This window comes from Pristiophorus japonicus, chromosome 1 (assembly GCF_044704955.1).
Source record: "Pristiophorus japonicus isolate sPriJap1 chromosome 1, sPriJap1.hap1, whole genome shotgun sequence".
Taxonomy (NCBI): domain Eukaryota; kingdom Metazoa; phylum Chordata; class Chondrichthyes; family Pristiophoridae; genus Pristiophorus; species Pristiophorus japonicus.
The window spans coordinates 332,536,477-332,559,943 of NC_091977.1; the positions used below are offsets into that span (position 1 = coordinate 332,536,477).

At 47.5% G+C, this 23,467-nt stretch overlaps 1 protein-coding gene across 3 annotated transcripts in view; it reads right to left on the reverse strand.

Annotated features, from left to right (window-relative positions):
- The window catches only part of bbs9 (Bardet-Biedl syndrome 9), an 852,590-nt gene that overhangs the window by 757,167 nt on the left and 71,956 nt on the right, over positions 1 to 23,467 (reverse strand). For all 3 annotated transcript variants that reach the window (XM_070889198.1, XM_070889191.1, XM_070889207.1), the window contains exon 8: positions 4,091 to 4,274. In XM_070889198.1, the coding sequence (XP_070745299.1) occupies positions 4,091 to 4,274 (184 nt within the window). The remainder of the gene's footprint in view (positions 1 to 4,090; positions 4,275 to 23,467) is intronic.

Here is a 23,467-nt window from a genome sequence, read left to right on the forward strand (position 1 = left end):
TTGCTTTGTCTCAATTGATTGTGAGTTATGATAACAGAAATAACTAATTAGATTGGTAACTGTCACCAAAGGTTTTGCACATTCTTACAGAATCCCTCTGTCCCATATTTTCATTCATTCTTTCATTTTACTTTAGACAGTCTTAGACCTGAGTTAAACAGCACATGGAGCAGTTTCATGCCTGTCAACTTTATATGAACTGTACACATATAAACAGAGGGAGGGAAGGAGGGGCAAGGAAAAGTTTCAGCAGTAAGTTCAATTTGGCAGGTCAAAGTTATTCGACCTGCTTCGCTACTGCTCGTAACTGCCCACATTGCCCCCTCCCCCTTTTGCGGGTTTTGACTAGTTTAGTGCCAAGCAATTAAGTCAAGTTAGTAATTTAAGAAAAAAAACAATTTGAGTGTTTTTGCAAAGCATACCTATTTTATCAAGTCTATAATGATGCTGTCAGATTTTTTTTCACAACAAACAAGTTTTTACACGTTGATAACTTGCTCTGGCTGATATAAAAGCTGCTCAATCTATTATTGCTACATTATCTAAACCAAAGTACAGTTCTGATCTGGAAACAGAGACATATAAACATATAATTGCATGGAAACAATATAATCCTACAAACCTTTGATTTCTAAAATAGACACTCAATTCAGCAAGTACTTTGCAAACACCTAAAGTCCCAGTGCCTACATTCTCGTTAAAAGCAGTGTTTAAGAGATGACAGAAGCGAACAGATTACAGGCACAGTGAGTCCTGTGACTGAAACGTATACAAACTAAAAGCAGTAGTAAAGCATACACTTGCCAGAACCTTTGGAAATGCCACTGCGACCCATAAAAGATGTGTGTGTGAACTGTATAAATAATTGTGGCTTGGCATTTAGCTTAAATATGCCTTTATTTAGGTCCCTGGCTTGATTGGAGTTTTAGCTATGTTCACAAAACTGGATTTTTTTTAGAACTATATTTTCAAATTTACCTGGGATTTTTGGTGGCAAATGATTTTCTCCCAGTTTTTGATGATAAAAAATGTTTCTCCCTAACTGCTGTGCCAAAGCCCCTCATAATTTTGAGCAGCTTTATTAAACCTCCTCTTAATCTTCTCCACTCCAAGGAGAACAATCTCAGCCTCTCTAGTGTCTCCACATAACTGAAGTAATGTGAACTTAACTTATAAGCAACTGGTTTTATTACAAATATAGTAGGCAAATAACTGTGATATAGTAGAAATATTTGCAGTAAGAATTCTTGTAACTATCTGCAATTCTTATACGTCTGCTCTCTCAGTAAAGTTTTCCCTTCTCCCTGGGAGCATGCGGGCTCTTCGCTTATTCTCAAATATGCGGGAATGAAAGGTAGCAACAAAGAACTCTGCACATCATGAAGTGTTTGAGGAGCTGCCCCGCACAGTTACCTTCCTGTTCCTGAAAAGTGAAAAAACTTAAACATTAACAACTATAGAATTACTCCAAAACTGCAGATAAAGGAACTGCACAGAGTTGTGAGAAGAAAACAGCCAATAAACAGTGAATAGAAGAGTTTTTCCTTGTAAGAATGGGTAATTGTCAAGGCTGGTGCCAATAACAGGTCAGGATGACCATGCAAGAAAGAAAGACGTTAAAGAGACAGGGGCTGAAATTGCTCTCCACCCCAATCCGCACCCAACGATTTTTTTTGTGGATTTATCGCCCCAATCAATGGGGCAGTGATTTGATCGATTTTGTCCTCTTTTTGTATTTCCAGGTGTCGGGACGGTGTCTCAGGCGGCGGCGGGGAAGACTGGCAGTGTCATGAGTGCCACGCTGAGCATGTCAGCACGACGCTGTGCCACGTCACGCTAACGCGTCACAGCAGCCCTCCCCATTAACTGAAGGGGAGGGACGTTGTGACGCGTTACCGCGACGTGGCACGCTACGAGCCCACTGGGCCACCAGAGAGGATTTTGGCTGGGCCAGCTGTCTGTTGGCAGCCCGGCCGAACCCATGGCTGCCATTGTCAGGCCAACTTCAGAGTCGGATGACAACTAAAATAAAATGGCGACCACAGCAGTGCACCCTCCCTTTTAAGGGCGGACCTGACGCCCAGCCATTAGCAACTTCCCACCAGGGAAAGCTGTCGGAGGCACTGACCGATGGCCGCTTCGCTCCCGCGGGGCAATTTCCCTTGCGGGGCGGAAAGGGGTCGCCGCTGATCGGTAAGGGGTCGGCGCCTTGCCAACGGGGTGGGAACACAGGCGGGGTGGTTACTTTCTCCACCACAGAAAGGGACAAGGGCAATGTCCCAAATGTCAGCCGCTCCACCTGACTGAGCGTTACCGTCTCTTTGAGGTAGTCAAGATTCTTTTTTAAAAAATTGGCTATTTCAGCCGCACAATGTCCACGGTCATTTTTGCCTCAGTAGGTGGCAGCAACTCTATTTGTCTGTCAAAGTTTAATGTAGGCGGAAGAATATTTTGTAGGACATACAAGCATATATTTTAAAACTTCAAAGACATTTAGTAGTCATGGACTGCAATACAACCAGCACTCAGAAAACATTCTATCTCTGTACATTTAATGATTAGAGTCAGAGTGTTTTTGCATTTGACAGAACACACATGATGCTTGGTATTTTGTTTTATGCCAGTGTTTATGCGCAACCCATGTTAAGTGTAGTACTCCTTATTCTTAGACTAAAATTGTCTTCCAAGTACCATAAGATCAGTACTTCAACCTGGAAGAGGGGAAGAGAGAGAATAGAATTACTAGACTACTTGTTCCTGCTAGAATAAGGTGGCACACCTATAAACTACATTGATATATGGAGGGCATACAACACAGACTCACTAAAATGCTGCCTGGTATGAGGAAATACGAATACAATACCAAGACAGACTTGAAAAATTGGATCTTTTTTCATTAGAACAGTGCAGATTACAGGACAATATAATAAAAGTGCTTAGAATTATGAAAGGATGGGACAGGGTAGATAGAAGCAGATTGTTTTCAGTAGTTGAAGAGTCAAGAAAGAGGGGCCATAGTTACAAGATTAAATGCAAGAGATTTAGAACATAGGGGAGGCGCACCTTCACACAGAGTTGGGAGGCTGTGGGATTCACTTCCAAGGTTCGTGGTTGAGGCAGAGACTGTATCAATATTCAATAGTAGATTGGATCAGTAGATGAAGGAAAAAGGGTTGAAGGGATATGGAAAAAGGGAGGGTAAATGCAATTAGATCTACTTTCTCATGTGGAAGGTAAACGCCAACACAGACCCCACTGGACCAAAATGTCGTGTTTCCATGTTGTAAATTCTATGGACATTGCCATCTTGCAGTCACTTTGAGTACAGGGTTATAAATGAAGCCAACCAGAAACCTATCGTTTCCCACTCCCACTTTTTTGAAAAATGGAATTAAAGATTATTATATTAACAAATTAACTATTCACACGAATATAATTCTAAACTAATGTATACTGAAGTAACTTTTTGTAATTTTACTTAACATGTTAATGTCATGTTTCATCCAAGTCAGTAACTTGCACTCTAACAGTCAGGATTGATTCCCCTAAACGAGCTTAAACAGTAAGGATGGTTGAGAGACTGCATCAGGTTACTTGTGACACAACATGCAGATATCGGCCATCAGCAAGAATTTTAATCTGCTTTTAATTTAGAAAATGTTTCCTATTTTCTTTGTTATCTCCATTTACCATGAATAACTTGGTCTTCAGGAAGAAGGATCGTCTCTTTGCTTGGGATCCAAAGTAGAGGACTCAAGGTTTCGATTTGCAGCCAAAATTGATGACATCAAGTTAGGGGGAAATCTTGGCATTTTACCCATTTTTAATTTCCCCAAAATTATCAATTGAAAATGTAGAATGGTTTGATTATAGGTCATAACCACATTCACTTCTTGGCAGCTTCCTTTGTGACTACATGCATCAACCATGCCAATTTTTAGCAATCTCAGATATGGCAACATGGAGAGATTTACATTAGTTAAAACAATCTTTAAATGATTTCCATAATTTTCTATGGAAGCGTGAGCTATGTGTGCGGAATGGTATCCCACATCTGTACTTATCTGTGAACTGTATTAACTTTACATACCTGAGGTATATGGCAAGAAGCAGCTTGGATTGTATTCCAGTTTTTTCATGAAGCGAAGCTGCCCATTTTCCTTAAAGGAGAAGAGGTTTCTCTCACCAAGTACTAATATAGAGGAAGCAGCTTGATTAAACGACACGATGCATATGTCTAATGCTTGTTCACCAATGTTCACCATCCAGTCCGTCTGCAAACACAATAAGATGCACAATAGGTCAAAACGAAAGTGGCAAGAAAACTTGCCAAGATGGTCTCCAGGCTCGCTGCTTCTTTTTCAACTCAATACACTTGCTACAGATTATTACTCATACCCTCATGGGTCTTAGCTATGCTTATTTTTTTCATCTTGCATGCAATAATTTCCCTTCTGCACAACTACGGAATTACGGATTGGGCAGAGTCAACATGGATTTATGAAAGCAAAATCATGTTTGACAAATCTGTGAAGAGTTTTTTGAGATTGTAACTAACAGATTAGTAAAATGAGTACCAGTGGATGTGGTGTGTTTGGATTTTCAGAAGGCATTCGATGAGGTGTCACACATGAGGTTATTGAACAAAATGAGGGCTCATGGGATTGGGGGTAATATACTAGCATGGACTGAGGATTGGTTAACGGAAAGAAAAGAGAGAGTTGGAATAAATGGGTCATTTTTTGGGTTGGCAGGCTGCAACTAGTGGGGTGCCGCAAGGATCTGGGTTTGGGCTCCAACTATTCACAATCTATATCAATGATTTAGATGAGGGGACCAAATGTAATATATCCAAGTTTGTTGATGATGCAAAGCTAGGTGGGAATGTAAGTTGTGAGGAGGATGCAAAGATACTTCAAGGTGATTATAGACAGGCTAAATAAGTGGGCAAGAACATGGCACATGAAATATAATGTGGAGAAATGTGAAGTTATCCACTTTGGTAAGAAAAATAGAAACGCAGGGTATTTTTTAAATGGAGAGAGATTGGGAAATGTTGCTGTTCAGAGGGACCTGGATGTCTTTGTACACAAATCACAAAGGAAACATAGAAACATAGAAAATGGGTCCAGGAGTAGGCCATTCGGCCCTTCGAGCCTGCACCACCATTCAATAAGATCATGGCTGATCGTTTACCTCAGTACCCCTTTCCTGCTTTCTCTCCATACCCATTGATTCCTTTATCCATAAGGGCCATATCTAACTCTCTCTTGAATATATCCAATGAACTATCATCAACAACTCCCTGCAGTAGGGAATTCCACAGGTTAACAACTCTGAGTGAAGACGTTTCTCCTTATCTCAGACCGAAATGGCTGACCCCTTATCCTTAGAGTATGTCCCCTGGTTCTGGACTTCCCCAACATCGGGAACATTCTTCCTGCATCTAACCTGTCCAGTCCCATCGGAATTTTGTATGTTTCTATGAGATCCCCTCTCATCCTTCTAAACTCCAGTGAATACAGGTCCAGTCAATCTAGTATCTCCTCATATGTCAGTCCTGCCATCCCGGGAATCAGTCTGGTAAACCTTCGCTGCACTCCCTCAATTTCAAGAACATCCTTCCTCAGATTAGGAGACCAAAACTGAACACAATATTCCAGGTGAGGCCTCACCAAGGCCCTTTACAACTGCAGTAAGACCTCCCTGCTCCTATACTCAAATCCCCCACCTATGAAGGCCAACATACCATTTGCCTTCTTCACCGCCTGCTGTACCTGTATGCCAACTTTCAATGACTGATGTACCATGATACTCAGGTCTCGTTGCACCTTCACTTTTCCTAACCTGCTGCCATTCAGATAATATTCTGCCACCAAAGTGGATAACCTCACATTTATCCACATTATACTGCATCTGCCATGAATTTGCCCACTCACCTAACCTGTCCAAGTCACCCTGCAGCCTCTTAGCGTCCTCCTCACAGCTCACACCGCCACCCAGCTTGGTGTCATCTGCAAACGTGGAGATGTTACACTCAATTCCTTCATCTCAATCATTAATGTATATTGTAACTAGCTGAGGTCCCATCACTGAGTCCTGCGGCACCCCACGAGTCACTGCCTGCCATTCTGAAAAGGACCCATTTATCCCGGCTCTCTGCTTCCTGTCTGCCAACCAGTTCTCTATCCACGTTAGTACATTACCCCCAATACCATGTGCTTTAATTTTGCACACCAATCTCTCGTGTGGGACCTTGTCAAAAGCCTTTTGAAAGTCCAAATCGGCCACACATCCACTGGTTCTCCCCTGTCCACTCTACTAGTTACAGTCTCAAAAAATTCTAGAAGATTTGTCAAGCATGATTTCTCTTTCATAAATCCATGCTGACTTGGACCGATCCTGTCACTGCTTTCCAAATGCGCTGCTATTTCATCCTTAATAACTGATTCCAACATTTTCCCCACTACTGATCTCAGGCTAACCTGTCTATAATTATCTGTTTTCTCTCTCCCTCCTTTCTTAAAAAGTGGTGTTACATTAGCTACCCTCCAGTCCATAGGAACTGATCCAGAGTCGATCGACTGTTGAAAAATGATCACCAATGCATCCACTATTTCTAGGGCCACTTCCTTAAGTACTCTGGGATGCAGACGATCAGGCACCGGGAATTTATCGTCCTTCAATCCCATCAATTTTCCGAACACAATTTCCCACCTAATAAGGCTTTCCTTCAGTTCCTCCTTCTCATTAGACCCTCAGTCTCCTAGTATTTCCGGAAGGTTATTTATGTCTTCCTTCGTGAAGACAGAACCAAAGTATTTGTTCAACTGGTCTGCCATTTCTTTGTTCCCCATTATAAATTCACCTGAATCTGACTGCAAAGGACCTACGTTTGTCTTCACGAATCTTTTTCTCTTCACATATCTAGAGAAGCTTTTGCAGTCAATTTTTATGTTCCCAGCAAGCTTCTTCTCATACTCTATTTTCCACCTCCTAATTAAATCCTTTGACCTCCTCTGCTGAATTGTAAAATTCTCTCAGTCCTCAGGTGTGCTGCTTTTTCTGGCCAATTTATATGCCTCTTCCTTGGATTTAACACTATCCTTAATTTCCCTCGTTAGCCATGGTTGAGCCACCTTCCCCGCTTTATTTTTACTCCAGACAGGGATGTACAATTGTTGAAGTTCATCCATGTGATCTTTAAATGTTTGCCATTGCCTATCCACCATCAACCCTTTAAATATCATTCGCCAGTTTATTCTAGCCAATTCATACCATCAAAGTTACTTTTCCTTAAGTTCAGAACCCTAGTCTCTGAATTAACTGTGTCACTCTCCATCTTAATAAAGAATTCTACCATATTATGGTCACTCTTCCCCAAGGGGCCTTGCACAACAAGATTGCTAATTAGTCCTTTCTCATTACACATCTCCCAGTCTAGGATGGCCAGCTCTCTAGTTGGTTCCACGACATATTGGTCTAGAAAACCATCCCTAATACACTCCAGGAAATCCTCCTCCACCGCATTGCTACCAGTTTGGTTAACCCAATCAATATGTAGATTAAAGTCGCCGATGATAACTGCTATACCTTTATTGCATGCATCCCTAATTTCTTGTTTAATGCTGTCCCCAATCTCACTACTACTTTTTGATGGTCCGAAGACAACTCTCACTAGCGTTTTCTGCCCTTTTGGTATTCCGTAGCTCCACCCATACCGATTCCACATCATCCAAGCTAATGTCCTTCCTTACTATTGCGTTAATTTCCTCTTTAACCAGCAATGCCATCCACCTCCTTTTCCTTTCTGTCTATCGTTCCTGAATGTTGAATACCCCTGGATGTTGAGTTCCCGGCCTTGGTCACCCTGGAGTCATGTCTCCGTGATGCCAATTATATCATATCATTACTTGCTGCCTGCGCAGTTAATTCATCCACCTTATTACAAATACCCCTTGCATTGAGGCACAGAGCCTCCAGGCTTGCCTTTTTAAACACACTTTGCCCCTTTAGAATTTTGCTATAATGTGGCCCTTTTTGCTTTGGGTTTCTCTGTCCTCCACTTTCACTTTTCTTCTTTCTATCTTTTGCTTCTGCCACCATTCTACTTCCCTCGGTTTCCCTGTATAGATTCCCATATCCCTGCCATATTAGTTTAACCACTCCCCAACAGCATTAGCAAACACTCCCCCAAGGACATTGGTTCCGGTCCTGTCCACATGCAGACCGTCCGGTTTGTACTGCTCCCACTTCCCCAGAACCAGTTCCAATGTCCCAGGAATTTGAATCCCTCCCTTCTGCACCACTCCTCAAGCCACGTATTCATCCGAGCTATCCTGCTATTCCTACTCTGACTAGCATGTGGCACTGGTAGCAATCCTGAGATTACTACCTTTGAGGTCCTACTTTTTAAATTTAGTTCCTAGCTCCCTAAATTCATCTTGTAGGACCTCATCCCGTTTTTTTACCTATATCGTTGGTACCTATATGCACCACGACAACTGGCTGTTCACCCTCCCCCTTCCCCTTCAAAATGTCCTGCAGCCGCTCCGAGACATCCTTGACCCTTGCACCAGGGAGGCAACATACCGTCCTGGAGTCTAGATTGCGGCCGCAGAAACGTCCATCTATTCCCCTTACAATAGAATCCCATACCACTATAGCTCTCCCACTCTTTTTCCTGCCCTCCTGTCCAGCAGAGCCACCCACGGTGCCATGAACTTGGCTGCTGCTGCTCTCCCCTGATGAGTCATCCTCCTCAACAGTACCCAAAGCAGTGTCGTTGTTTTGCAGGGGGATGACCGCAGGGCACCCGTGCACGACCTTCCTTCCACTGCTCTTCCTGTTGGTCACCCATCCCCTATCTGGCTGTGTAACCTTTACCTGCGGTGTGGCCAACTCACTAAATGTGCTATTCACGACATCCTCAGCATCGCGGATGCTCCAGTGTAAATCCACCCGCAGCTCCAGTGACGCAATGCGGTCTTGTCAGGAGCTGCAGCCGGATACACTTCCTGCACATGTAGTCGTCAGGGACACTGGGAGCGTCTCTGACTTCCCACATAGCACAGGAGGAGCATGACGCGTGTCCGAGCTCTCCTGCCATGACATAACCCTAGATTAACTTAATTTGGCAACAACAATGATAAAGGTTACCTATTGATAAAGGAAAAGAAAAAGAAAAACTACTCACCAATCACTTACCCCCTTGGCTGTGACGTTACCCTTCTTTCTTTCTACTTCTTTTTTGCCTTCTCTCCCTGCACCTGCACCGGCTGGCCTCCCCAACTCTACCGCTCCACCTCCACGAACTCCCACTGCTCCCCGAAGCTGCCGCTCCACTTCCATGAACTCCCGCTGGCCTCCCCGACAACGTCGGGCCTTTTATAGGCCTCCCCGATGCTGCCGCTCCGCCTCCATGAACTCCTGCTGCTCCCCGATGACGTTGGGCCTTTTATAGCCCTCTCCAATGCTGCCACTCCGCCTTCCCGAATTCCCGCTGCTCCCCGACGACGTTGGGCCTTTTATAGGCCTCTCCGATGCTGTCGCTCCGCCTCCACGAATTCCAGCTGTTCCCAGGCGACGTTGGACCTTTTATAGGCCTCTCCGATGTTGCCGCTCTGCCTCCACAAACATGCAGGTAAAGCTAGCAATTAAGAAAGCAAATGGTATGTTGGCCTTTATTACAAGAGAATTTGAGTATAAAAGAGTAAAGATGCCTTACTGCAATTATATGGAGCCCTGGTGAGACCGCACCTGGAGCAGTGTGTACAGTTTTGGTCTTCTTACCCAAGGAAGGATATACTTACGATTGAGGGAGTGCAGACTGATTCCTGGGATTGGGGGGGTGGGGGGGGCGCGCGGATTGTCTTCTGAGGAGAAATCGAGTAGAATAGGCCGAAATTCTCTAGAGTTTAGAAGAATGAGAGGTGATCTCATTGATACAGGGCTGGACAGGGTAGGTGCAGTGAGGATGTGTCCTTTGGTTAAGGAGTCTAGAACCAGGGGTCACAGTCTCAGAATAAGGGATCGGCCAATTAGGACTGAACTGAAGAGAAACTTCTTCGCTCAGAGGGTGGTGAATCTTTGGCATTCTCTACTTCAGAGGGCTGTGGAGGCTCAGTCTTTGAGTATATTCAAGACAGAGATCGATAGATTTTTGGATATTAATGGAATCTAGAGATCAGCCATGATCTCATTGAATGACGGAGCAGGCTCAAGGGTAGAATGGCCTACTCCTGCTCCTAGCTCTTATGTTCTCACCAAACATACACCAAAGTCATAACAAATTAAATCTTAAAGCAACAAAAGTTGTTAACTTTATACATACCAGAAGTCAAATGTTCATCAACCTCAAAAACAAGCTGATCTTAAAATACATTAACTTTTTTCTGAAATTCTATGCTTGGAATGTGACAATAGGTACAGGATAAAACTAAGGGTTATATCAACTCATCCACTGCAGAGTTACAGTCGCTACAGCTGAGAAGTTTTAGGAGCACAATTCTGTAAGTCAATAGAAAAGGCTGGACATAATTAAACCACTAAGACTGCAATGTGACATTGGATTGGGACATCTAGAGCTGGGATGTGTGAAAAGTTATCCCTTTGCCACATCGAAGGCTAATGCCCATCACAAAGCCATTAAGGAAACTCCAAGAATTGGGACAACAGCTGCTGAAAGGTGCAATTTGATGGTCAGTTTAACATGTGCTCATATAGGCTAAGCTTAGTACCTAGCATGATTGGTGTAGGATAATGCGTTATGCAAGTAAGCTTTGCACAAAGGGTATCATGGGATAGTTAGCATTGAGGGATACAATAAAGGAGGAAACCACAGACATTCATTACATGTGATACAGAAGCAGGTTTAGAACATCTATGAGAAATAATGAAAAATAGCTCAATACAAAAGTTGTAATAAAAATGCATATTAGGAATTTATTCTTTGTGACATAGGCCAACACACAGAATCATAGAATAGTCATCATCTCATCATCATTATCATAAGCAGTCCCTCGGAATCGAGGAAGACTTGCTTCCACTCTTAGAATGAGTCCTTAGGTGGCTAAACAGTCCTATACAAGAACCACAGTCCCTGCCACAGATGGGACAGACAGTCGTTGAGGGTAAGAAACATAGAAACATAGAAAATAGGTGCAGGAGTCGGCCATTCGGCCCTTCAAGCCTGCACCACCATTCAAAAGATCATGGCTGATCATTCTCTCAGTACCACTTTCCTGCTTTCTCTCCATACCCCTTGATCCCTTTAGTCATAAGGGCCATATCTAACTCCCTCTTGAATATATCCAATGAACTGGCATCACCCACTCTCTGCGGCAGGGAATTCCACAGGTTAACAACTCTCTGTGAGAGGAAGTTTCTCCTCATCTCAGTCCTAAATGGCCTACCCCTTATCCTAAGACTGTGTCCCCTGGTTCTGGACTTCCCCAACATCGGGAACATTCGACCCGCATCTAACCTGTCCCATCCCGTCAGAATCTTATATGTTTCTATGAGATCTCCTCTCATCCGTCTAAACTCCAATGTATAAAGGCCCAGTTGATCCAATCTCTCCTCATATGTCAGTCCGGGAATCAGTCTGGTGAACCTTCGCTGCAATCCCTCAATAGCAAGAATGTCCTTCCTCCGATTAGGAGACCAAAACTGAACACAATATTCCAGGTGAGGCCTCACCAAGGTCCTGTACAACTGCAGTAAGACCTCCCTGCTCCTATACTCAAATCCCCCAGCTATGAAGACCAACATACCATTTGCCTTCTTCACCGCCTGCTGTACCTGTATGCCAACTTTCAATGACTGATGAACCATGACACCCAGGTCTCGTTGCACCTTGCCTTTTCCTAATCTGCTGCCATTCAGATAATATTCTGTCTTCGCGTTTTTGCCCCCAAAGTGGATAATCTCACATTTATCCACATTATACTGCATCTGCCATGAATTTGCCCACTCACCTAACCTGTCCAAGTCACCCTGCAGCCTCTTAGCGTCCCTCACAGCTCACACTGCCACCCAGTTTAGTGTCATCTGCAAACTTGGAGATATTACACTCAATTCCTTCATCTAAATCATTAATATATATATTGTAAAGAGTTGGGGTCCCAGCGCTGAGCCCTGTGGCACCCCACTAGTCACTGCCTGCCATTCTGAAAAGGACCCGTTTATCCCGACTCTCTGCTTCCTGTCTGCCAATCAGTTCTCTATCCACGTCAGAATATTACCCCCAATACCATGTGCTTTAATTTTGCACACCAATCTCTTGTGTGGGACCTTGTCAAAAGCCTTTTGAAAGTCCAAATACACCACATCCACTGGTTCTCCCTTGTCCACTCTACTAGTTACAGCCTCAAAAAATTCCAGAAGATTTGTCAAGCGTGATTTCCCTTCATAAATCCATGCTGACTTAGAACGATCCTATCACTGCTTTCCAAATGCGCTGCTATTTCATCCTTAATAATTGATTCCAACATTTTACCAACTACTGATGTCAGGCTAACCGATCTATAATTACCCGCTTTCTCTCTCCCTCCCTTTTTAAAAAGTGATGTTACATTAGCAACCCTCCAGTCCATAGGAACTGATCCAGAGTCGATAGACTGTTGGAAAATGATCACCAATGCATCCACTATTTCTAGGGCCACTTCCTTGAGCACTCTGGGATGCAGACTATCAGGCCCCGGGGATTTATCGGCCTTCAATCCCATCAATTTCCCTAACACAATTTCCAGCCTGATAAGGATATCCTTCAGTTCCTCCTTCTCACTAGACCCTCGGTCGCCTGGTACTTCCAGAAGGTTATTAGTGTCTTCCTTCGTGAAGACAGAACCAAGTATTTGTTCAATTGGTCTGCCATTTCTTTGTTCCCCATTATAAATTCACCTGAATCCGACTGCAAGTGACCTACGTTTGTCTTCACATATCTATAGAAGCTTTTGCAGTCAATTTTTATGTTCCCGGCAAGCTTCTTCTCGTACTCTATTTTCCCCCTCATAATTAAACCCTTTGTCCTCCTCTGCTGAATTCTAAATTTCTCCCAGTCCTCTGGTTTGCTGCTTTTTCTGGCCAATTTATATGCCTCTTCCATGGATTTAACACTATCCTTAATTTCCTTTGTTAGCCACGGTTGAGCCAACTTCCCCATTTTATTTTTACTCCAGACAGAGATGTACAATTGCTGAAGTTCATCCATGTGATCTTTAAATGTTTGCCATTGCCTATCCACCTTTAAGTATCATTTGCCAGTCTATTCTAGCCAATTCTTGCCTCAAACCATCGAAGTTACCTTTCCTTAAGTTCAGGACCTTAGTTTCTGAATTAACTGTGTCACTCTTCATCTTAATAAAGAATTCTACCATGTTATGGTCAATCTTCCCCAAGGGGCTTCGCACAACAAGATTGCTAATTAGTCCTTTCTCATTACACATCACCCAGTCTAGGAAGGCCAGCTCCCTAGTTGGTTCCTCGACATATTGGTGTAGAAAACCATCCCGAATACACTCCAGGAAATCCTCCTCCACCGCATTGCTACCAGTTTGGTTAGCCCAATCAATATGTAGATTAAAGTCACCCATGATAACTGCTGTACCTTTATTGCATGCGTCCCTAATTTCTTAGGGACGCCCAAGTGTCGGTGGGGATGTTGCACTTTATCAGGGAGGCTCTAAGCGTGTCCTTGTAACGTTTCCTCTGTCCACCTTTGGCTCGTTTGCCATGAAGGAGTTCTGAGTAGAGCACTTGCTTTGAGAATCTTGTGTCTGGCATGCAGACAATGTGGCCTGCCCACCAGAGCTGATCAAGTGTGGTCAGTGCTTCAATGCTGGGGATGTTGGTCTGGTCAAGGGCGCTAATGTTGATGCATCTGTCCTCCCAGGGGATTTGTAGGATCTTACCGCATCATCAATATCCATGCGCGGCCCTGGACAACGTGTACCATTTCCCATACCTTGGGAGCCTCTTATCAACAAAAGCAGACATTGATGAGGATATTCAATACTGCCTCCAGTGCACCAGCGCAATCTTTGGCCATCTGAGGAAAAGAGTGTTCAAAGACCAGGCCCTGAAATCTACTACCAAGCTCATGGTCTACAGTGCTGTAGTAATACCTGCCCTCCTGCATGGCTCAGAGACATGCACCATGTACAGTACACACCTCAAATCGCTGGAGAAATACCACCAGCGATGCCTCCGCAAGATCCTACATAGAATATTATAGCACAGAAGGAGGCCATTCGGCCCATCAAATCTGCACCGGCTCGTTTGAAGAGTAATCCAGTTAGTCCCACTCCCTGGCTCTTGACCCATATCCCTGCAATCTTTTTCTCCTTCAAGTATTTATTCAATTCCCTACTATTGAATCTCAATCCACCACCCTATCAGGCAGTGCATTCCAAATCCTAGTCACTCGTTGCAATAAAAAAGTTTTTCCTCATGTCGCCTCTGGTTCTTTAGCCAATCACCTTAAATCTGTGCTCTCTGGTTATCGACTCGTCAGCCGTTGGAAACAGTTTCTCTTTATTTACTCTATCTAAACCCTTCATGATTTTAAACACCTCCATCAAATCTCCCTTCTCTGCTCGAAGGAGAACAACCCAACTTCTCCAGTCTATCCAAGTAACTGTAATCCCTCATCCCTGGAACAATTCTAGTAAATCTCTTCTGTACCCTCTCCAAAGCCTTCACGTCCTTCCTAAAGTGTGGTGCCCAGAATTGGACACAATACTCGAACTCGTGTTTTATATAGGTGTAGCATAACTTCCTGGCTTTTGTACTCTATGCCTTTGTTTATAAAACCCAGGATCCCATAAGCTTTATTAACTGCTTTGTTAGCCTGTCTTTCCTGTGTGAATTTCTCAGCAGTTTGGATTGGAAACAGTTAACCAGGCTGAGTGTATTACATGTGTGGAAACCTCTCAAAATAACCCCCAAAAAATTGCTCAGCAAAGCAAACCTACGCCTATAAATAAATGGCTGACAGCACTTAAATATAGGCTTTTATACATCATGGGGAAATATTCTAAAACACAGCAACATAAATCAGTACTGTCTGCAACATCAGAGAAAACACAGATTATAGACACAGCACATAAAAGTCACATTTTGATAAAGTACAAAGTTCTGCAACAACACAGACACCAGCTAGCACAATGAAAGACAACCTTGCAAACACTGATAAAACTTCAGCACACCACTGGTGGAGTGTTGCACCATTGCAGGTGCCACCTTTGGGGTGAGACAGGGGCCCTGTCTGCTTGCTGAGGTGGAAGTAAAAGATCTCATTGCACTATTTAAAGAGGAGTGGAGTTCTCCTAGTGTCCTGGCCAACATTCCTCCCTATACATTATAATAAAAATGGATTATATAGAAACCTAGAAAATAGATGCAGGAGTAGGCCATTCGGCCCTTCGAGCCTGCACCACCATTCAATATGATCATGGCTGATCATGCAACTTCAGTACCCCATTCCTGATTTCTCTCCATAACCCTTGATCCCTTTAGCCATAAGGGTCACATCTAACTCCCTTTTGAATATATCTAACGAACTGGCCTCAACAACTTTCTGTGGTAGAGAATTCCACAGGTTCACAATTCTCTGAGTGAAGAAGTTTCTCCTCATCTTGGTCCTAAATGGCTTACCCCTTATCCTTAGACTGTGACCCCTGGTTCTGGACTTCCCCAACATCGGAAAAATTCTTCCTGCATCTAACCTGTCCAATCCCGTCAGAATTTTATATGTTTCTATGAGAGCCCCTCTCATTCTTATAAAATTCCAGTGAATATAAGCCTGGTCGATCCAGTCTTTCTTCATATGTCAGTCCTGCCATCCTGGAAATCAGTCTAGAGAACCTTTGCTGCACTCCCTCAATAGCAAGAATGTCCTTTCTCAGATTAGGAGACCAAAACTGTACACAATATTCAAGGTGTGCACAAAACTGTACACAACTGCAATAAGACCTCCATACTCCTATACTCAAATTCTTTCGCTATGAAGACAATGCTGTACCTGCATGCCAACTTTCAATGACTGATGTACCATGACACCTAGGTCTCGTTGCACCTCCCCTTTTCCTAATCTGTCACCATTCAGATAATATTCTGCCTTCCTGTTTTTGCCACCAAAGTGGATAATCTCACATTATACTGCATCTGCCATGCATTTACCTACTCACTTAAGCTGTCCAAGTCACCCTGCAGTCTCTTAGCATCCTCCTCACAGCTCACACCGCCACCCAGCCGACTATCATCTGCAAACTTGGAGATATTACATTCAATTCCTTCATCTAAATCATTAATGTATATTGTAAATAGCTGGGGTCCCAACACCGAACCTTGCGGTACCCCACTAGTCACTGCCTGCCATTCGGAAAAGGACCTGTTTATTCCTACTCATTTGCTTCCTGTCTGCCAACCAGTTTTCAATCCACGTAAATACATTACCCCCAATACCATGTGCTTTAATTTTGCACACTAATCTTGTGTGGTACCTTGTCAAAAGCCCTTTGAAAGTCCAAATACACCACATCCACTGGTTCTCCCTTGTCCACTCTATTAGTTACATCCTCAAAAAATTCTAGAAGAAGTATAATGTGGATAAATGTGAGTTTATCCACTTTGGTGGTAAAAACAGAGAGACAGACTATTATCTGAATGGTGACAGATTAGGAAAAGGGAAGGTGCAACGAGACCTGGGTGTCATGGTACATCAGTCATTGAAGGTTGGCATGCAGGTACAGCAGGCGGTTAAGAAAGCAAATGGCATGTTGGCCTTCATAGCAAGGGGATTTGAGTACAGGGGCAGGGAGGTGTTGCTACAGTTGTACAGGGCCTTGGTGAGGCCACACCTGGAGTATTGTGTACAGTTTTGGTCTCCTAACTTGAGGAAGGACATTCTTGCTATTGAGGGAGTGCAGCGAAGATTCACCAGACTGATTCCCGGGATGGTGGGACTGACCTATCAAGAAAGATTGGATCAACTGGGCTTGTATTCACTGGAGTTCAGAAGAGTGAGGGGGGACCTCATAGAAACGTTTAAAATTCTGACGGGTTTGGACAGGTTGGATGCAGGAAGAATGTTCCCAATGTTGGGGAAGTCCAGAACCAGGGGTCACAGTCTAAGGATAAGGGGTAAGCCATTTAGGACCGAGATGAGGAGAAACTTCTTCACCCAGAGAGTGGTGAACCTGTGGAATTCTCTACCACAGAAAGTAGTTGAGGCCAATTCACTAAATATATTCAAAAGGGAGTTAGATGAAGTCCTTACTACTCGGGGGATCAAGGGGTATGGCGTGAAAGCAGGAAGGGTGTACTGAAGTTTCATGTTCAGCCATGAACTCATTGAATGGCGGTGCAGGCTAGAAGGGCTGAATGGCCTGCTCCTGCACCTATTTTCTATGTTTCTATGTTTCTATTTGTCAAGCATGATTTCCCTTTCATAAATTCATGCTGACTTGAACCAATCCTGTCACTGCTTTACAAATGCGCTGCTATTACATCTTTAATAATTGATTCCAACATTTTCCCCACTACCAATGTCAGACTAATCGGTCTATAATTCCCTGTTTTCTCTCTCCCTCCTTTTTAAAAAAATGGGGTTACATTAGCTACCCTCCAGTCCATAGGAACTGATCCAGAGTTCATAGAATGTTGGGAAATGACCACCAATGCATCCACTATTTCGAAGGCCATTTCCTTAAGTACTCTGGGATGCAGACTATCAGGCCCTGTGGATTTATCAGCCTTCAAACCCATCAATTTCCCTAACACAATTTCCTGACATAAGGATATCCTTCAGTTCCGAGTTACTCTTTTGTTGTTTGTGGGACCTTGTTGCGTGCACATCGCTTCCACATTTGCCTACGTATTGCATTTCTGAAGTAACTCATTGGTTGCAGTTTGCTTTGGGATGTCCTGAGTATTTAAGGCACTGCTTAAATGCAGTTTCTTCCTTCTGTCGAAGCAAGGGATTCATTCACATTTCAGAGCAAAAATGCATGTTAAACATTTCTCCCCAACCCATTGATCTGAATTGGATAACAGCTGATGAGAGCCACAAACGCAGCCGGAAACAATCTTGAAATAATCACAGCTCAACAACACGGAAGACCAGAAAACGAAGAAATTAATTAGAAGATAAATTTACATAATTATCTATTTAAGAGTAGGTGGAAGGATAATTGTTTCGGAAAATGCGATTCCAGCCAGCAGCTTCCTTTGGCTTTCTAAAGAATTAACTGTACCTCCCACTTTAGTATCAACAAATTTCAACATCACTCCCTCTCGGCCTAGATCTATGCCTGCAAGCAATCTTACATAGGAACAGGAGGAGGCCATTCAGCCCATTGAGCCTGTTCAGTCATTCAATTACATCATGGCTGATTTGTATCTCAACTTCATCTACCCGCCCTGGTTCTGAGACCCTTATTACCCTTGCCTAATAAAAATTTACCAGTCTCAGTTTTGAAATTTTCAACTGACCCCCAGCCTCAACAGCTTTTTGGGGGAGAAAGTTCTGGATTTCCACTAAAGTTTGTGTGCAGAAGTGCTTCCTGACATCACCCCTGAACGGCCTAGCTCTAACTTTATTATTGTCCCTTGTTCCGGACTTACCCACCAGAGGAAATAGTTTCTCTGGGGTCAAGTTTTGGCCTGAGTTGCTCCTATTTTTTTGGAGCAACTAGTTTAGAATGGAGCATCTTAGAAATTGCAATTCTCAGCATTTAGTTTGCTCCAGTTCTAGTGAGTTAGAATAGTTTCATTTCACTTTTTCAAATAAAGAGCCATCATCAATGATAAATAAATCAATCAAAAATTTTTTTTTTAATTATTTCTATTCACCGGGAGCAATCCGACAGCATGCTGGGACGGGGTCCCCCCAGTGTCTGTCTCTTTGACAGCGAGAGGAGGGGGGTGAGGGGAGCGGGAAGAGAGAGAGAGAGAGAGAGAGAGAGAGAGAGAGAGAGAGAGAGAGAGAGAGAGAGAAAAAGGAGAGAGAGAGAGGAGAGCAGGGGAAAGGGGGGGAAAGAGAGCGGGGGGGAAGAGAGCGGGGGGGTAAAGAGAGCGGGGGGGTAAAGAGAGCGGGGGGGTAAAGAGAGCGGGGGGGTAAAGAGAGCGGGGGGGTAAAGAGAGCGGGGGGGTAAAGAGAGCGGGGGGGTAAAGAGAGCGGGGGGGTAAAGAGAGCGGGGGGGTAAAGAGAGCGGGGGGGTAAAGAGAGCGGGGGGGTAAAGAGAGCGGGGGGGTAAAGAGAGCGGGGGGGTAAAGAGAGCGGGGGGGTAAAGAGAGCGGGGGGGTAAAGAGAGCGGGGGGGTAAAGAGAGCGGGGGGGGGAAGAGAGCGGGGGGGGGAAGAGAGCGGGGGGGGGAAGAGAGCGGGGGGGGGAAGAGAGCGGGGGGGGGAAGAGAGCGGGGGGGGGAAGAGAGCGGGGGGGGGAAGAGAGCGGGGGGGGAAGAGAGCGGGGGGGGAAGAGAGCGGGGGGGGAAGAGAGCGGGGGGGGAAGAGAGCGGGGGGGGAAGAGAGCGGGGGGGGAAGAGAGCGGGGGGGGAAGAGAGCGGGGGGGGGAAGAGAGCGGGGGGGGGAAGAGAGCGGGGGGGGGAAGAGAGCGGGGGGGGGGGGAGAGAGCGGGGGGGGGGAAGAGAGCGGGGGGGGGAAGAGAGCGGGGGGGGGAAGAGAGCGGGGGGGGGAAGAGAGCGGGGGGGGAAGAGAGCGGGGGGGGGAAGAGAGCGGGGGGGGGGAAGAGAGCGGGGGGGGGGAAGAGAGCGGGGGGGGGGAAGAGAGCGGGGGGGGGGAAGAGAGCGGGGGGGGAAGAGAGCGGGGGGGGAAGAGAGCGGGGGGGGGAAGAGAGCGGGGGGGGGGGGGGAAGAGAGCGGGGGGGGGGAAGAGAGCGGGGGGGGGGAAGAGAGCGGGGGGGGGGGAAGAGAGCGGGGGGGGGGGGGAAGAGAGCGGGGGGGGGGGAAGAGAGCGGGGGGGGGGAAAGAGAGCGGGGGTGGGGAAAGAGAGCGGGGGTGGGGAAAGAGAGCGGGGGTGGGGAAAGAGAGCGGGGGTGGGGAAAGAGAGCGGGGGTGGGGAAAGAGAGCGGGGGTGGGGAAAGAGAGCGGGGGGGGGGAAAGAGAGCGGGGGGGGGGAAAGAGAGCGGGGGGGGGGAAAGAGAGCGGGGGGGGGGAAAGAGAGCGGGGGGGGAAGAGAGCGGGGGGGGGGGGGAAGAGAGCGGGGGGGGGAAGAGAGCGGGGGGGGGAAGAGAGCGGGGGGGGGAAGAGAGCGGGGGGGGGAAGAGAGCGGGGGGGGGAAGAGAGCGGGGGGGGGAAGAGAGCGGGGGGGGGGGAAGAGAGCGGGGGGGGGGAAGAGAGCGGGGGGGGGAAGAGAGCGGGGGGGGGAAGAGAGCGGGGGGGGGAAGAGAGCGGGGGGGGAAGAGAGCGGGGGGGGAAGAGAGCGGGGGGGGAAGAGAGCGGGGGGGGGAAGAGAGCGGGGGGGGGAAGAGAGCGGGGGGGGGGAAGAGAGCGGGGGGGGGAAGAGAGCGGGGGGGGGAAGAGAGCGGGGGGGGGAAGAGAGCGGGGGGGGGAAGAGAGCGGGGGGGGGAAGAGAGCGGGGGGGGGAAGAGAGCGGGGGGGGGAAGAGAGCGGGGGGGGGAAGAGAGCGGGGGGGGGAAGAGAGCGGGGGGGGGGAAGAGAGCGGGGGGGGGGGAAGAGAGCGGGGGGGGGAAGAGAGCGGGGGGGAGAAGAGAGCGGGGGGGGAAGAGAGCGGGGGGGGAAGAGAGCGGGGGGGGAAGAGAGCGGGGGGGGGAAAGAGAGCGGGGGGGGGAAAGAGAGCGGGGGGGGGAAAGAGAGCGGGGGGGGAAAGAGAGCGGGGGGGGGAAAGAGAGCGGGGGGGGGAAAGAGAGCGGGGGGGGGAAAGAGAGCGGGGGGGGGAAGAGAGCGGGGGGGGGGAAGAGAGCGGGGGGGGAAAGAGAGCGGGGGGGGAAGAGAGCGGGGGGGGAAAGAGAGCGGGGGGGGGAAAGAGAGCGGGGGGGGAAGAGAGCGGGGGGGGGAAGAGAGCGGGGGGGGGAAGAGAGCGGGGGGGGGGGGAAAGAGAGCGGGGGGGGGGGGGAAAGAGAGCGGGGGGGGGGGGGGAAAGAGAGCGGGGGGGGGGGGAAAGAGAGCGGGGGGGGGGGAAAGAGAGCGGGGGGGGGAGGAAAGAGAGCGGGGGGGGGAGGAAAGAGAGCGGGGGGGGGAGGAAAGAGAGCGGGGGGGGGGGGAAGAGAGCGGGGGGGGGGAAGAGAGCGGGGGGGGGGGAAGAGAGCGGGGGGGGGGGGGAAGAGAGCGGGGGGGGGGGAAGAGAGCGGGGGGGGGGGGGAAGAGAGCGGGGGGGGGGAAGAGAGCGGGGGGGGGGGGAGAGAGCGGGGGGGGGGGAAGAGAGCGGGGGGGGGGGGAAGAGAGCGGGGGGGGGGGGGAAGAGAGCGGGGGGGGGGGGGAAGAGAGCGGGGAAGAGAGCGGGGGGGGGGGAAAGAGAGCGGGGGGGGGAAAGAGAGCGGGGGGGGGGGGGAAAGAGAGCGGGGGGGGGGAAAGAGAGCGGGGGGGGGGAAAGAGAGCGGGGGGGGGGAAAGAGAGCGGGGGGGGGGAAGAGAGCGGGGGGGGGAAGAGAGCGGGGGGGGGGAAGAGAGCGGGGGGGGGGAAAGAGAGCGGGGGGGGGGAAAGAGAGCGGGGGGGGGGAAAGAGAGCGGGGGGGGGGAAAGAGAGCGGGGGGGGGGGAAAGAGAGCGGGGGGGGGAAAGAGAGCGGGGGGGGGAAGAGAGCGGGGGGGGGGAAAGAGAGCGGGGGGGGGGAAAGAGAGCGGGGGGGGAAAGAGAGCGGGGGGGGGAAAGAGAGCGGGGGGGGGAAAGAGAGCGGGGGGGGGAAAGAGAGCGGGGGGGGGAAAGAGAGCGGGGGGGGGGAAAGAGAGTGGGGGGGGGGAAGAGAGCGGGGGGGGAAGAGAGCGGGGGGGAAAAAATAGAGAGAGCGGGGGAGGGGGAAAGAGAGAGCGGGGGGGGGGAAGAGAGCGGGGGGGGGAGCAGGGAGCGAGAGCTGCTCAATGGGCCGACGATACTTCGGACGGGGCTCATCCCCAGCGAGATGCCAGGTGAGCGGGGCCCCACCGACGACGTGAAGGCAGGCGGGGTGGCGGGGAGTGGCTGAACGGGAGGGAGGCCCGAGTCCCGATCTTTGCCCAGGGAGCCCATTCGGCCAGGGCTCGGGCCAGCGTGTTTTGGGCCCCTCCCACGCAGCCTACCGGGTGAGGAGCTACTGCACATGTGCAGAGGTCCCGGCACGGTTTTCAATGCCGGGACCTGGCACCGCCCCCAACCCCTTGTGCTGCGCCACACCGAGCTTGAAGATGTCCTGAGGAGACTGGAGACTCAGAAGGTAAGTTTTCGGCGCACTTTTTATTCCAGGAAGTCAACGCACCTTATGGAGGGGCACTGTTTTTACAGAGGGCGGAAACTTGGGCCCTTTCTATCTACCTTAATCTTACATTAACTTAACCATTTGGAAATCTATCATTAAGGATTAGCCTAATTTTGGCACCTCACATCATCAATGTTTCCCTTATGACCCAGCAACCAAATTGCAACACAGTACTCAAGGTGGGGACTGACCAGGGATCTACACAGTTTTAGCACAACATATTCTGACTTGTACTTAACTAACCCAGCAATACAATTAAGCATTCTATTCCCTTTGTTTACTGCTCTACTTGTCATGAAGTGCGAAGCATACTATCGCCCACAGATCCCTTCCCACATTACCGGTAGCTATTTCTACATCATCCATAGTATGCCAATGAAGTCCATTTCTCCTTCCAATGGATAGTATCTTGCATGTGTTTGTATTGAATCTGATCAGCCTCTGATTTATCAAAGTCCTTTTGTAGGTCCCCAACTGTTTCCTCCAAATCCACTGCCCTCAGTTTTGTATCGTCTGTAAATTTGACCAGTTTGCATTGGGTTTCTGAATCCAAGTTGATATGGCTTTCTACTATCCACTTATCATTTCCTCTAGAAGTAAGGAGATTTACTCAAACAAGATCTCCTCCTTCTAAAACCGCTTTGCCGAGTATTTACTAAATCATTCTCAAATAGGCAACTTTGCTCCTGATAATCAGTTCCATTATTTTTCTAGATACTCATGTTGGGCGCCTACAGATCCATTAGTCCAAGTTAATTTATCACCTTTTATTTGAATATAGGTATTACATTAGCTTCTTTCCAACATTCAGTGACTCCTTCACAATAATGATCAGCACTTCAAAGATGTTATCCTTAGTCTTTCTCACCGACCGAGATAAATATCATCCATCCTTGAAGATTTACTTGTTTTAAGCGGTTTGAGCCTGCTTAAATCAGTCACCATGTTTATGTCAAAGTCCATAAATCTACATGGATTATTTCAATCAACACTGGGCATGTTACTGTTGTCATATTCATTGATTATATTAACTACTCGG